This window comes from Xylocopa sonorina, chromosome 12 (genome assembly GCF_050948175.1).
Source record: "Xylocopa sonorina isolate GNS202 chromosome 12, iyXylSono1_principal, whole genome shotgun sequence".
In the NCBI taxonomy this organism is placed as follows: Eukaryota; Metazoa; Arthropoda; class Insecta; order Hymenoptera; family Apidae; genus Xylocopa; species Xylocopa sonorina.
Window position 1 is genome coordinate 3,782,769 of NC_135204.1, and position 15,047 is coordinate 3,797,815.

Here is a 15,047-nt window from a genome sequence, read left to right on the forward strand (position 1 = left end):
ATCCGTGAGATGCATCAGGACATCGCGAAAAATCGTAGCTCGTGACGGTGGCAGACGGTTTTCGATTCGCTCGCGAGAGATCAGCGAGGGAGAAGGTTGCAGAGGTCGTCGTTTGTCCGGATGCCAGCAAAATGGCGTGGGTTCCGGTGAACTGTCCCTGGAAACGCGGAACCTCGCCTTGAGAGATCCTCGTCGCGCGGATTCGACGCGGATTCCACGCGGATCCGAGTGTGTGAACGACGCGTGTGTGCACGATCGTGATGGACAACGCGGCTGGGACAGAATCGCTGCTGCGACGAACCTAGTGTACGACGGCGAACCGAGCACCGTCTCCAGTGGTATCGAAGGTGCACTCGGTAGTCGGCTGCGATCCATCGAGGTTAAAGCTACACGAGTGCTCGTCGAACAGAGGACACGACTCGGTTGTCGAGAGGAAACCAGAAGTGAATTTCTCCGCTGTTCTCCAACGGAAGTACAGTGACCATTCGCGAGAAGTGACGAAGTTTCGTTCGGAACTGATTAACCCCGCACACGCTAAGTCCAGGACTCGTGAACGGTGTTTACACGCGTTGGTACGAGATTCGCGTGACAGACAGAAAGCGTCGGCGATCGAGGACGTATAAATAGTGGTGTATCCGTCCGATCTGGTCGACTCGTGCCCTTGAACGTCGCTCGTAAAAGGGGAAGCAGAGCCGTCGAAGGCGAAGCGTGGTAGATTCGAGCGCCGCCGGGGTCGTTACTTGGGACGAATTCTGTTTGGAAAAAAATCAAGTAAGTACGGCCGTCGGTCGTACTTGGCACGAAGGCCTCAAGATTGCTCGAAAATCGTCGAGAGAGGTGCGCAGGGCAGGAAGAGCGATGGAAATCGGGGGCGCAGCGATGCAGAGGATGGCCGCTGCCGGAGGGCCCGGGCCCCTCAGCCTTCAGGGCCCTCCAAGGTCAGTGAAAATCTCACCCGTTAACATACAGGACGAGCCCGGTGACCTCACTTCCCAGAGTACGTATATTAGAAATATACCCACCTATTTTCCTACGATCGTCCGGTTCGTGCGGATTTTCGCATTGGTCATCTCGCGAGAGTTTCGTCTCGTTTCGCGTGTTTTCGCATTTTCTGATTTAAATCTACATTCATAGTTATGGATTTAGAGCGATATCGTAGGGATTCGATTTTCTTCGTCTTCTTGAAGAGTTCGGTTCTTTTTTTATATTAGTGAATTTGTGTGGTAGATGTCAATGGATGACTCGTATTAATATTTTATTATCTATGTGTAATCTGATAATTTGGAAATTGAAATTGGGTTTTTTTTTTATAAATAGAGAGTGTTCTGGGAGTGAGATTGAAGAATTGCAAGAATTTGGAAGTTTATGTTTTATTATTATTAATTTTGTAGTTGGTAATGTACGTTTGTCTATGAAATTTGTTAACTTTTTATTAGATTGATTAATCTATAGTTTTTCTTCGTCCAGAAATTGGACAGAAGTTATTTAAAGTTCTACGTGTTATGAAAAGATACGGTCAGACTTAATTAGCAGAAATATTGCACAGAGTTTATATGATAAAATGTGTAAAAAATTGTGTTTAATCGCGGAGAATCGAAAAATTGAATGACTGTGTAGAAATTAATAATAATACTGTAACAGTTCAAAATTAGTAGTGTAGTTTATTATTTATTAGAAAGAGGAGTTAAGCGTTTCTAGGATTTAAGAGTACAGTCTCAAGAATTGAGTTATGTTCTGACATGAAATTTTAAGGAAAGACAAGTGTGCGATAGAAATTGGAATCAATCATTCTTGTCCTTTAAATTTTTCACGCGATCGATGGAACGTATTAATATTAAACGGTGTACCTCGATTACTTCCAATCTAAACGAAAATGAGAAATAAGTAGCTATCACACGTCTGATAATTACATTCGCTTCGATTTCGACGTGAAAAATTTGAAATTAATTCAAAAATAATAATTTGAACTGTAACTTATTTTATCTGATTCATCTCTACTTAATCTGTTTTTAATGTAATAGGGAATTCTATATTTAATGCACACGTAACACAATTAATGAAAATACAAGAAAGCTTGGAATATTGAAAAATTTGAGAATAGAATTAATAATAATTATCTTCTGTGAAACATTGTAATAAGTGTAGTCACCTATTTATAACAATTGCCTGGAATTCTAACCCACTTTTAATTTCTGAAAAATGTTCCACTATTTTCTGCACTTAATAAGTCTGCTTTCAATTTCTAACAAAGAATATTGCCAATCACTTTAGTATCATTGTGGTCAGTGAATAAACTAGTCTATATACAAGGTTCATTGAAATTACACTACGAAAATTTCACAGTCAATCTGAAATATAAAATACAAAACATTCAACGATTATCATTGAAATTTTACATCTCATATTTTAGAATTAATGTGTAACACATAGCAATATATGATACACAAGTAGAATTGTAAATAATTTATATGACAGGCTCCTTGACAAGATCGATAGAAAACAATATTTTGCTACGAGTTATCAGAAATAAATTTTTCATGCGAAAATTTTACATCCATTTCCGATATTTCAATTTTCTTGTTAAAATTTTCGTCAATTCGTAACGCGGATTGCCAAACAAATTTCCTTAGTTCCCAACATGTCACTCGTTCTTTGAAAATATGAATTGATTCGAGGAAGTGATCGTTCCTCAAAAACATTGCTAATACATTCACTTTAAACACGATATTTTATAAGTATCTACTACATTTAACACTGGTAATTAACGTACTGATAAGAAATAAAAATAATTCGTGCGAAAGAAAATTTTAAAACGCGTTTTGTCTTGAAAATTATCGAATTCGAAAAATATTGGTCGATGAAACTTGCAGGGTTTGTCGAAGAGAAAGAATGAATGGTAAAAGAATATATGAGGCGTAAAAAAAACAATTAAAGTGCTCGCTAAATTTTATACTCTATAAAAGTTCGATGTAGAAACAAATAAGACAAATTTTTTTGAAGATATGCGAACAAAATCAAATACACAAAATTGTGAGAAGGATAAAAATTAAATGAAATACAACTGTCATAAAATATTCTACTTTCAATGACTAAATGGATCAAACTGAGCATTTAAAGAGGATATAAACAATAATATAATACAAGAAAAACCATAAAATATTTGGAAAATCTACGACCATTTACATAAAATAAGTCTATCAATCAAAATCTTAGCAACAACGTTCGAAATTTCTACACTGGCATTCTAAATATAAATTTAAATAAATAGAACGTATCAAAATTAAATTCCACTATACTTAATATCCTCCATAAATAAAAAGTATTTCACCAAAACCAATTTTACTTTCACTAAATTACACGCAACTACTCGCAGTTATTATTATAAACAACATTTATCTGATCTCGATGCACGCATTAACGAAATCAAATTCGCGAATTTTTCGCCAGCCATTCAAACAAATTGCAAGTACGCGTCCATTCCCCTTGCAACCGTATTTCTCTGTAGCTATCCATACATTTCCATTCGTTTGCCACGAAAAACCGAAAAGAAGCAAAAAAAAAAAAAAGAACTGATCCGCGTCCAATTATCTCGAATGCTTTTTCATCGCGTTTATCGAATTATTTCGCGAAACAACATTCCCGCGGCGGAGTTCTCGCGGCGCGTCGCATTTGGGAAACATGGCGGCCCGCACGGGCCAAGCAAAGTAGCGGCGTTCTATGAAAAATCGTGAGAGAAATTCGCGAGCTACGCGCTGGTTAATACGCGTCTCGTTCGATCGAACGGAACGCAAACGCAACACGGCCGTCGGCTGAAATTTTCGCGATCGCTCCTCGTCCAGTCTCGTTTCACGCTTGTTCTGCGAGATCGATCGAATTTGTTATTTCGCGTTCGTTTCGTCCATTTCGTCCATCTCGATACGAGAATCGTTCTTCAGCTTTCAATGTTTCGTTGTGCGACAAGAGGGAGACATGGAGGACTTTGACGAGGGAAGCAATCGTTCTCGCGACTTATCAACGCCTGGCTCGATCGGTGGCGCGGTATGCGAGCTTGTCTACGACGTTTGTTACTGCATTGCGTGGCTGGTGCACGATTTGCTCGGTTTCAGAGGAATTCTCGACGGCTCTCGCGGGATACTGACGCGAGGAACGCGAGTATTCGAGAAAAAGATCGTAAAAGTTCGGCTTGTCGGTGGTTGGACTTTAAATAGCCAGCGTCAGTGGTCGCTCTGCGAGCCACAGGTTCGATACTTCCTACCATTGTCTGAGAACCGAACGTTACTAACGAGGACCATGTACGTAGTCAAACAAGACAGACGATACATTTTTTTAATTATTTTTCGAATTTTATTAGAAAATTTTCAGCCAAGTGTATGCGTATTTAAATTAACCTGCTAATCGATAAATCGAGGGTAGTGCAACAAGCTTTGATTAGCGTTTCAATTAATTATTCAATCTTGTGATTGTTTTTATGTATATGAAAGTATCTGTGAGAGTTTGGTTTAATTGTGCACACTTTTTGGTTGATTTCTGAAAAGCTACATTAAAGTATTTGAGGAAAATTGAAATACAATTTGAGTTCAAGTACTGGTGAGGACACAGTGGGGTGATATTGTAGGTTATGTTAAGTTTTTACGATTAGTTATCGCAAATTCAAATTTTTGAGAATCAGTTTAACGTTCAACGTGCAACGTCTACATGGGAAATGACCAATTTTTAGGACTCCTCTGAGGGTTGTTTTCTTTCAGAATTTCTTACTGAATCTTTGTCAGGTACATTGAAGCATTAGTGAAAAACTCAAGTAAAATTGAAGACATAATTACGTGATATAAATGGTAGCAAAAGGTTCGACATTGATTATTCAACACCTATGTATGAGATTTCCAAGTAACAACTCTTAATTAAGATTTCTCTGTAGGTTGTCTATTTTCATGACAGACTTATCCAGAAAATGTCCAATTTCAAATTCCTTAGTTTCATTATTATATCCAGTGGCTGCAAGAAATATGACCACATTCAATGGAACAATCTTTAATCAAACCCTATATGAAAATACTATTAAACCATACAAATTTGAATACACTTGAATCGTTAACACAAATACAACGATGTGCTCTTAATTTTTTAACCATTGCAAAGTCAGACACAAAACACGAACCAATCGCAAGCCTAATAAACCTCTTCATTCGTCACAATTTCCACTCATACTTTCCCTATTGTATCTTCAAATACTCAAATTCTCCTTTTCTTCTTCATAAACTGTGCACTTAACTCACCTCCAATGACATCTCGCGGCTAAAATTAATGGAAGTTCTGCACAGTTCCACACAAAGATTTTTGTATCTTTTTCACAAACTGAGAAATTTCCACTCATACTCTCCCTATTGTATCTTCAAATACTAAAATTCTCCTTTCGTTCTTCATAAACTGTGCACTTAACTCACCTCCAATGACATCTCGCGGCTAAAATTAATGGAAGTTCTGCACAGTTCCACACAAAAATTTTTGTATCTTTTTCACAAACTGAGAAATTTCCACTCATACTCTCCCTATTGTATCTTCAAATACTCAAATTCTCCTTTTCTTCTTCATAAACTGTGCACTTAAGTCACCTCCAATGACATCTCGCGGCTAAAATTAATGGAAGTTCTGCACAGTTCCACACAAAGATTTTTGTATCTTTTTCACAACCTGAGAAATGACTACAAACATTAACCTTAAAAATGATATATAGCACAAATATAAAAAAAGAGACTCGTATTAAATATTATCGACAATATCAAGTGGAAACAGGGGGTGCCACAGTTCCACAGCACCTACACGCGAGACGCCATTACTCACCACGTGATGCAAAACTCACGTTGCATCGAAGCATTCAAAATTGCCTTCAAAAAACGTAACAATCTCTCGAAGACTGCGTACGGAAGAACGCAGAAACAGATTTTGCTTTGAACGAAAGCCAGAAAGTGCTCGAGGATATAAAAGAGTCGTTACCAAGCATCCATTCATTCATTGGTGTATAATATCGCGATATCGGATCAGCGTGGTCCCGTCGATTGAAATTTTGGGCGCGAATCGAGCGCAGGTGTCGGTCAATCTGATTTTCTACGTTTCCACGCCGCTATCATGCACGCGTAATAGCTTTACTGGTTTGACAATAACAATTTATCGGACGCGGCACGCAGCGAAATGGGCTTCGCGGAATCCTCGCGAATTATGCATGGGACGCATCGATGAGCGCGCGTTGCGAGGTTCTCGCGATTAAAATTATAGAAATTGCATCGCTCGCTGGAACAGCCGTATTTTTTAGCACATTTTCTGACAGGCCTCGTCGCGATCGAATTAATGGCGTCGTGGAAAATTTTTGCGTCGCGTGAGTAACATTCCTTCTTGCTTTGGGACAGTATTTCTTTATATTATCTTTTCGTAGCGATTAATTATACGAAGCAATTTTTTAATTTTTCTATTTAACTCGATTTTTTAAACAGTATAATAATAATGGTAGAAGAACATCGTGAAAGATTCTAGAAACTATATTTTTTGAAAAATCTTAGGTTTATCCGGTGCAGAGATATTCAGATCAGTTGAAAATTGTAGAAATGTATTACTGAAACAATAATATTCCTTATATTTCTCTATTTTATGTGAAAAGGATTTAAAAAATATATAATAATAAAAGAAATATAGCAGTAATCCAGCCTAACTTATAACATAGATGATATAATTGTGAAATATATAATTTGTAAAAGCTGTGAATAAATTAAAAGCATTCTCCTTCGCATTTAACTTTACAGACTTGGAGAAATTTTTGAAAACTTAGAAATATTGAACTTCAAAATCTGTTTTTCGTATTAGAATCTCTGTTTCGCATGAAATAATAGAATTTCGTGTCTTGTAGTTGAATAAGGACAAAAAGGAAAGGTTTTAAGGAGCGATCGCAGTTTTACCGATCCGTCATTTGCAAAGTAACGCGGAGGGAACGATTGCGGTCGAAAATAATGGGAGACCGGTTGGCTGAAGAAATATTTTTACGCGAACGTTTCAAACAGCTTCGATCGCTAATTTTGATCACAATGGGAGCTTTATTATGCTGCTACGTTCTACTGTTTGAACATTTAGTTGCCTGAAGTTTCTGCTACTCAGCCGCGTTTTCTTCTGCGGCGAGAATGGTTATTATAGTTCCCAGGGACTCTTCTAATTTCATATATTAAAATACATCTGCTTTTCTAACATTCTTTACAATTTTATAGAAACAAATACATATTCAAAATGCCTCTTGGTTTAAAATACAAAATTTCTGAGTGATACCATCTGAAAATCGTCAGAGAATCACGTGCTATATGGTTGAAGAATGAATATTGAAGTTATTAATGATAACTGAATAAGAAACAAATATTTTTCAAAATTATTTCTCTCAAGTGAAAATCAATTTTCTTGAAAAATATCTTTCACAGTTAAATATAATTTTTAGAATGTATATTTTGAAACGTCGATCTGATGTTTTGAGTGATCGATTCGTGACAAATGTTAGTCTAGAGAAATGTTGTTTAACTGAAAAATTTGTGTATATCGCGTTGAAACGCATAGATGCGCGAAGTGAAAACTACGCAACTGCGCTGTAGAATTTGTGTGAAAAGGTCTTTCGAACGGTGTTCCTCTGGCCTCTTTATTTCGCGATAAGTTGTTTCAAAAATAACCGACGAAAATTTGAACGAAGCTGCGCAATTTCTTTGTGAAACGCTCTAGTAACATCGTTGCTCTGTACAGATATCCGCGCGAGGACGCCAATGAAACGGTTGGATGGAAAAAGATACAATCATTAACATTTGATTAATTAGCTACAGACATTTTACCATTGGGTGGATACTATTAACCCTTCCTGTACAATGTTATCTGTATTCCATCCAGCTGGTCATTTCGAAATGTATAATTTCCAAATTAATTCAATTGCAACGACGAGATAATGCATTTTTAAAACGCACGAATACGTAAATTTTCGATGGGACGATAATAATTTTAATTAACTGATAAACACATGCCAGGATTATTTTGTTTCCAACTATTTATTATTTTATTATTGATAGGTTTGCATGGCCTAGGACACATTTAATTAGTTTGAAAATTAAGTTATTCTAAGGTTTAAGATTGTTGCTAGCAAATTTCTTTTAAACATTTGCTATCTCATTTTATTTTCTTATTATGTAAAAATAAATAACGCAAACGAAAAGATTGTATTAGTATTAATTTATATTCGCTTCGTATTTATGACAGAAGCAATTTGTCCTCCAAACTTTCCATTTGTTTGGACGAATCATAACATCCAGTATCATTTTCGTCGTTCCTCGAGAGACAGAAGTGAGTTAACCAAGCATTTGTTCAATGGTCTATAGACTCACAATAAGACAAGTCTCTGAATTTCGTGTCGAAGTAAAATCAAAACAAAATCCGTTTAAAGTGTCAATAAAAGACAGACAAAGATTATTTCTGAATAGAATAAAGTATAAATGAGCTAGCTGCGATCCACAAGTCACTTGTAATCCCTAAAACAATTGTGTTCTGCTCGTGAAAAGTTTGCGCGCGCGCATCGTACAGAGAACGCACAGTGTTTCCAAGTGGACCACAAAAGTGTTTGTAAAAACGTTATTCCAGGATCGAAGTAAATCGTGGAAGCCATATTCGTTGTTATAAAGAGTGTTCACTGATTAATTATTTAATTTGCAAAATTTGAGGCTCATAAGGCTCATACGTTTTGAATTTTGGGTCACCGTATAGAGAAGTTTGTGAAATCAAAGACAAGCCTTGAAAAATCCTTTGATGAATTATTTGCAAACTGTTTGTGTATTCTACGAAGAGTATTCAGTGTTTAGTTATTTAATCTGCAAAATTTTAGGCTTGCAAGGGTCAATCTTCAATTTTGGGACTCTGTACGGAAAAATTTGCTAATTCAAAAGCAAGTGTAAAGAGTTGATCTTCTATGAATTATTCGCAAATTGTTCACGGATTGCTTGAGAAGCTTTCAATGTTTAGTTACTTAATTTGCAAAATTTTAGATCTGTTTCTTATTATTAGACAAGATCACCCAATTTTCAATTTTGAGTCACTGTAAAAATTTATGAACTCAAAATCACGTCTAGCTAGAAATTTAATCTCCCATGGGTTATTCGCAAACAAATTCTAAATTTTGAACCATTGCATTAAAAGGTTTGCTAATCCAAAGATAAGTTTAAAAATTTAATCTTCTATAAATCACAAATAATTTTTAGATTCCATAATAAATATTCAGTGTTTAATCATTTAATTTCCAAAACTTCAAATCTACAATTCTCATCTAATTCTAAATTTTAAACCATTGCATAAAAAGGTTTGCTAATCCAAAGACAAGTCTACAAATTTAATCTTCCATAGCTTTGCAAACTATTTTTAGATCCCACAAAATCATACACACTTTAATTATCCAATTTCCAAAATTCAAAACCTACAAATCCTACCCAATTCTAAATTTAAAAGTAATTGTATACAAAAATGTTTTCAACCCAAACACACGTCTATATAAAAATCCACAAAACTATATACACTTTAATTATACAATTTCCAAAATTTAAAGCCTACAAATCCTACCCAATTCTAAACTTAAAAGTAATTGCATAGAAAAATGTTTTCAACCCAAACACACGTCTATATAAAGATCCACAAAACTATACAAACTTTAATTATACAATTTCGAAAATTGAAAACCTGGAAATCCTACCCAATTCTAAACTTAAAAGTGATTGCATAGAAAAATGTTTTGAACCCAAACACACAATTCTACAATTTCCAAAATTTAAAGCCCACAAATGCTACCCACCCAATTTTAAATTTACAAGTGATTGCATAGAAAAATGTTTTGAACCCAAACACACGTCTCTATAAAGATCTCGAATCTTCCACAGCTGATCCGCGACCAGCTCGCAGATCCGCTGAACTACCCAATCGCATGCAATCGTGTAACATCGGACTTCTGTACACGCGTCTTAATTATCGGAATCGCGAAATCTGAGCGGTAAAAAATGCAGGTTAACCGCGGAACGTATTAATCATAGAGAGGGCGTTAGGCTCGCGCGTACACACATACATCCTCGAATCAGATAATTCGCGGACACGATCCCTCGCGGCCACGGAATATTCAGCGGCGTACAACGATTCGACGATAACTTTCAACCTTTTCAACGTAACACCGTGTCCGAACGGTTCGTCGGACACGTATCCCCTGTGTTTCGCTAACGATTATGGATCCGGTACGTCGATCGTAATTATTACCACCGAACGCTAACGTCCACCGTTTTATCTCGCATAATTATGGCGCCACGGCTGTTGCATCATTTATGAATAAGGTATCGACGCGAGTCCTATTGCAATTCGCTTCTGTGTCGTTTTCACGGGGCTCAGAGAAACAGTGGCGCAATCTGTGAAACGAATTCGGTTTCGCTCTCAAAATTTCGTTCTGCGCACTTTCATTCTCGTAGGAAATGAAATCTTTCCAGCATGAATAACGAAGCTGGACGAGTCAACATGGTGGACGAAGTCTATCGCAGATTTTTAGAGCTGACATTTTTAGGTGATCGAATTTTCAATGATTCTCGTAGAAAATGAAATCTTTCCAGCATGAATAACGAAGCTGGACGAGTCAATATGGTGGACGAAGTTTATCGCAGATTTTTAGAGCTGACATTTTTAGGTGATCGAATTTTCAATGATTCTCGTAGAAAATGAAATCTTTCCAGAATAAATAACGAAGCTGGACGAGTCAATATGGTGGACGAAGTTTATCGCAGATTTTTAGAGCTGACATTTTTAGGTGGTCGAATTTTCAATGATTTATTTTCTTTTGCTGGTTTTTTCTAAGGTGGAAGATGGAAATCGTTGAATAATGGAAGATTGGTGTTTGAGGTGAAAATTTGTATCGTTTCTAAAATTTTTGTAGCTTAGATGTATTTAGTTGCAAATTATTTGATTGAATTGAAAGGAATAGAGAGATTTTGTAGATTTCTGAGATTGAATTGGTGTTGAATTTCAAACGTAGAGAAGAAGATTTGAACAGGTTTAAAATAAATAATTTTAGCGATTCAAATGGAAGATGAAAATCGTTGGATAATGGAAGATTGATGTGAGGTGAAAATTTGTATCGCTTCTAAAATATTTTTGTTGGTTAGATGCATTTAGTTGCGAATTATTTGATCGAAATGAAAGGAATAGGGAAATTTTGTAGATTTCTGAGATGTGAATTGGTATGGAGTTTCAAATGTAGAGAAGAAGACTTGAACCTTAATTTTAGCGATTCAAATGTTAAGATTTGTTCGATGGTAGCATTCGATTAAACGTTTACTGCTTTCAACGCATTTTTCAATAACAAAATTGAATCTCCTGCAAGCGAGAAATAGCAAAAACGCATAGATGCAAATTTTGAATTGTTTCCTTCGCTACTGTATTTACACGGAACCTTTATAAAAAATGTAAACACACATTATGCATCTCGAGGTAACTCATAATTAGTACTCTTTCGTCTGGTGTGATTCCATGTTCAAATATAATAATTATTTGAACAATATTTTGTATTTATACTACGAATTTCAAAATTCGATATTATGTAAGTTTATGGTGCTCGTTGCATAACATAATGCGTATAAAAAGAATTGCTATTTCATTTGCGAAATAAAAATTAACTACTATAAAAGCATGATTACGTTTAAAAAGTAATTAATCGATAACAAAACTAGTATTCTTATCTCATTGTACGTGTGAAATGGTTTAAATGATTTATCCATCATAAAATATACAAATTCTGAGCTTCTTTAAGTTTAATATTTTTTTTGCAAACACATGTTAACGTGGAATTGTTGGAGAAAATGCTGGTCAGTTGAAATACGAATGAAAAATGTAACTTAATATAAAATACCGTGATATTAAAAAATCCTGAGATTGCTGTTAATTAGTTATGTTCGTTTTAATTCCTAAATATAAGGGAAAATTTTGTGGAGCGCATGTTTGCAAAATAATATTAAAAAGTGCTACGATTCGAGTGTTCACATGGGAATCTTTGAAGTGATGATTATAAATGCGGTCGAGTTTGTATAACCATCGTGGAAATGATTAATTTGTGCCTCGTTAATACTGCACTTCTGAGAGCTCAAAATACCGTGACAAACGGAATATAAAATATTTTATATTGGAAATCGTATATAACCAAGCTCTGTTATTTAGATGCAATTATAAAATTAAATATATTTCACTTATACAGACAATTAACAGAAGCAATTATAAAATTAACAAATATTATTTCCTTTTTTAAATAAAAGTAATTGTTATTTGCTTATTTGTATACTCTGCTTCCTTTTAAACGTATAAAAGAGATATTTTACGCTATTCCATATTAGGACCGCTATAAATTAAATGTAAAAAATGGGAACTTCTAATTACTATTAACCAAATCATTGTTACATTTTATAAAAATCCAAACAAAACCATAACGTCTAAATTTCTATAAAAATTCTCAAAAAATACCAAAAATACGTGCACAAAAAGTATTCCACATCACAAAACAGCTCACCCCCACTGCACTGTTCTCCAGGTTCTCCACCATCGCGACGACCAATGTCACACTCGTCGACTTCTATTAACGAACCAACTGACTGAATTCGTTTAAACCACAGAAAACGAGCGTCGATCGATCGATGGGACATCGATAATCGACGAAACACCTTGAATAACCGTGACGGGCAACGAAATTATTTAGATCGGATGGCTCGAGCGTGGCGAAGGAGAGGAAATGGAGAACGGGTGGATCGTTTGATTTCGACCAACTATTTAGAGCAGCCCCAAAGACCACGGTCTTAGTTCGAATTCCTCGAATTCACTTCATTTGTTTCTACTTAACTGCCGAATAGTCGGCCGCCGAATCGGTCCCCACGGGTGCAATCAGAAATAAACTCAAGTGAATCCGGTCTGTCACCTCGAGATCGACTCTATTGGTCGGCCAAGAACTTTTCCCGTGTTTTTCGCTGAAAATTCGGAGACAAACTTCCTCTAACCATTTGACTAATCGAAGATTCAGTGATCGAAGGGTTTGCGTTAAGAATACGAAGTTTTAGGTGAATTGAATTTGTATGAATGGTAACTCGCTTCTGTTTAACTTAACCGATTTGTATATCCAGTTTAAGTCAGGTTTTATTGACTTCTCTGTGCATTATGACGAAACTAACTGAAATAATATGTTTTATGGAAGATAGTAATTGTGATGTAAAGTCTTTGTTTCTAGAGACCTTTGAAATGTCACTTTTCTGTTCCTCAGGAGTTTCTTGTCATTTGTTTGAAAGAAGTGGTGATCTATTATAGCGTGACTTGCAAAGATTGCAGAATTCTTTTCGCTATTATTTTGTGTTGAAAATTTGACGAACTGAAATTTACGTATTCTATCATTTACTGCACCCTGGCTTTACACTGTACTTATAGTATGTAGAGTATGTGAATAGAGTTCTTCTAATATAGAATGCATTTCTTAATGCAGGTATTTTACCAATTTTCTCGACTTTTATTAAAATTTATATGTTATGGATTTATAGAAATTTCATGCTATTTTAATTGGTGACTGCCAAGTTTAAAATAAAATAATGATTTAGACAATATTTGTTATAATTAGTAGATAATTATTTTTATTTTAAAAAATACAAAATCTGTTATTGTATTATAGAAAAGTTTAAATTGCAGGTTCTTTTTAATATTATTTGGTAAACTTTAGAAATTCTTCGTATGATCACTGGTTTAATCAAACGAAAAACATAATCAATAGACAGCAATATCAAGATTTCTTAACATTGCAATATTTCATATTAGTTGTGTATTTGATGTTAACATGCATCAAATTTTATTTATTTTTACTTCAACAAGAAAAACACACCCAATCTTCGCACCCTCAAGTGTGAACCAAAATGTCCGCTCTCAGATATCTCTAAAACTACTCTCTCGTAACATTTAACACCACATAGGAAAAAAGAGAACGAGACTTTTTAACTGACTCAATGATATCGCCAACTTCGAAAATTCTGGAAAACACATCGGTTTTCATCCGTCATAAATCTTTAGTGACGTCTCGCCATTGCGAAAATCAAAGGCTGATGGCTATTAGAATTCCTAGAGTTCTCCAAAGACCTGGAATCTCGCAGCACTTATTTCGAAACGTCGAAGAGCAAACGACGATCTGATTTAAACGCAGCGCTGCGTATATTTGAAGAAAATGTTTCGAAAACCCGAGAATTACAAAATGAACGTTCGTCTGCGAATTTTATTACAATTGCCGATTCGCGTGGACCGTAATTCGCTGTTAATGGTTTTGGCAAACTCCAAATTAGATGTGCTCCAGTGCGTCAAATGAAATTAACTTCGTACAGATTTTTAAAAAAGAATTGTTGGCAGTTGAGAAAATTTAAAGTCGACAATTGGTATGCAATAGCCAATATATTAAGAAAAGGATCTTTTTACGATTAATTTAATTAGTTATAATATGTATTATAATAAAATAGAGCGGAAACTTCGCAAAATAAGTTTTTTGTCTTCTCCAACGCAGGTATATTTTGTGCTAATAAAAGTCGCTCGTATAGTTGGCGCAACCTTGACTTTTTAATCAATTATGTGCAATAAAAACGTAAAGCAAAAAAAGGAATCGAATCATCTCCAAAATAAAAAGTTACAAATGTTGGACTTGTTAAGTCACATCGAGCGAAAAAATATTCGCTATCGTTCCAAAAAGTAATGGAAAACTTATGAAAATCACTTCTGTTCTTAATAATATTAATAAAAAAGCACTTGCATGCTTTGATTATAAAATTATATACTCCATTTTGTATATATATAAATTATACAATATTTAATTTATTTACTCTTACATTTTATGACAGAAATTAAATTTATAATTAAATAGAAAATTAGTTTTACTTAACAAAACTAGTATACGTTATGAAAATATTTTGAAATTCGTTTTATCAAATCGTTTCTAATATTTATTTGCCAACGATTGG

At 35.1% G+C, this 15,047-nt stretch overlaps 1 protein-coding gene across 1 annotated transcript in view; it reads left to right on the forward strand.

Annotated features, from left to right (window-relative positions):
• The first annotated feature begins 714 nt into the window (after nucleotides 1-714).
• Tup (LIM1_Isl and LIM2_Isl domain-containing protein tup) overlaps nucleotides 715-15,047 on the forward strand; it is a 72,428-nt gene continuing 58,095 nt past the window's right edge. The window contains exon 1 of the mRNA XM_076905413.1: nucleotides 715-997. Within this exon, the coding sequence (XP_076761528.1) occupies nucleotides 859-997 (139 nt within the window). The 5' untranslated portion in view covers nucleotides 715-858. The remainder of the gene's footprint in view (nucleotides 998-15,047) is intronic.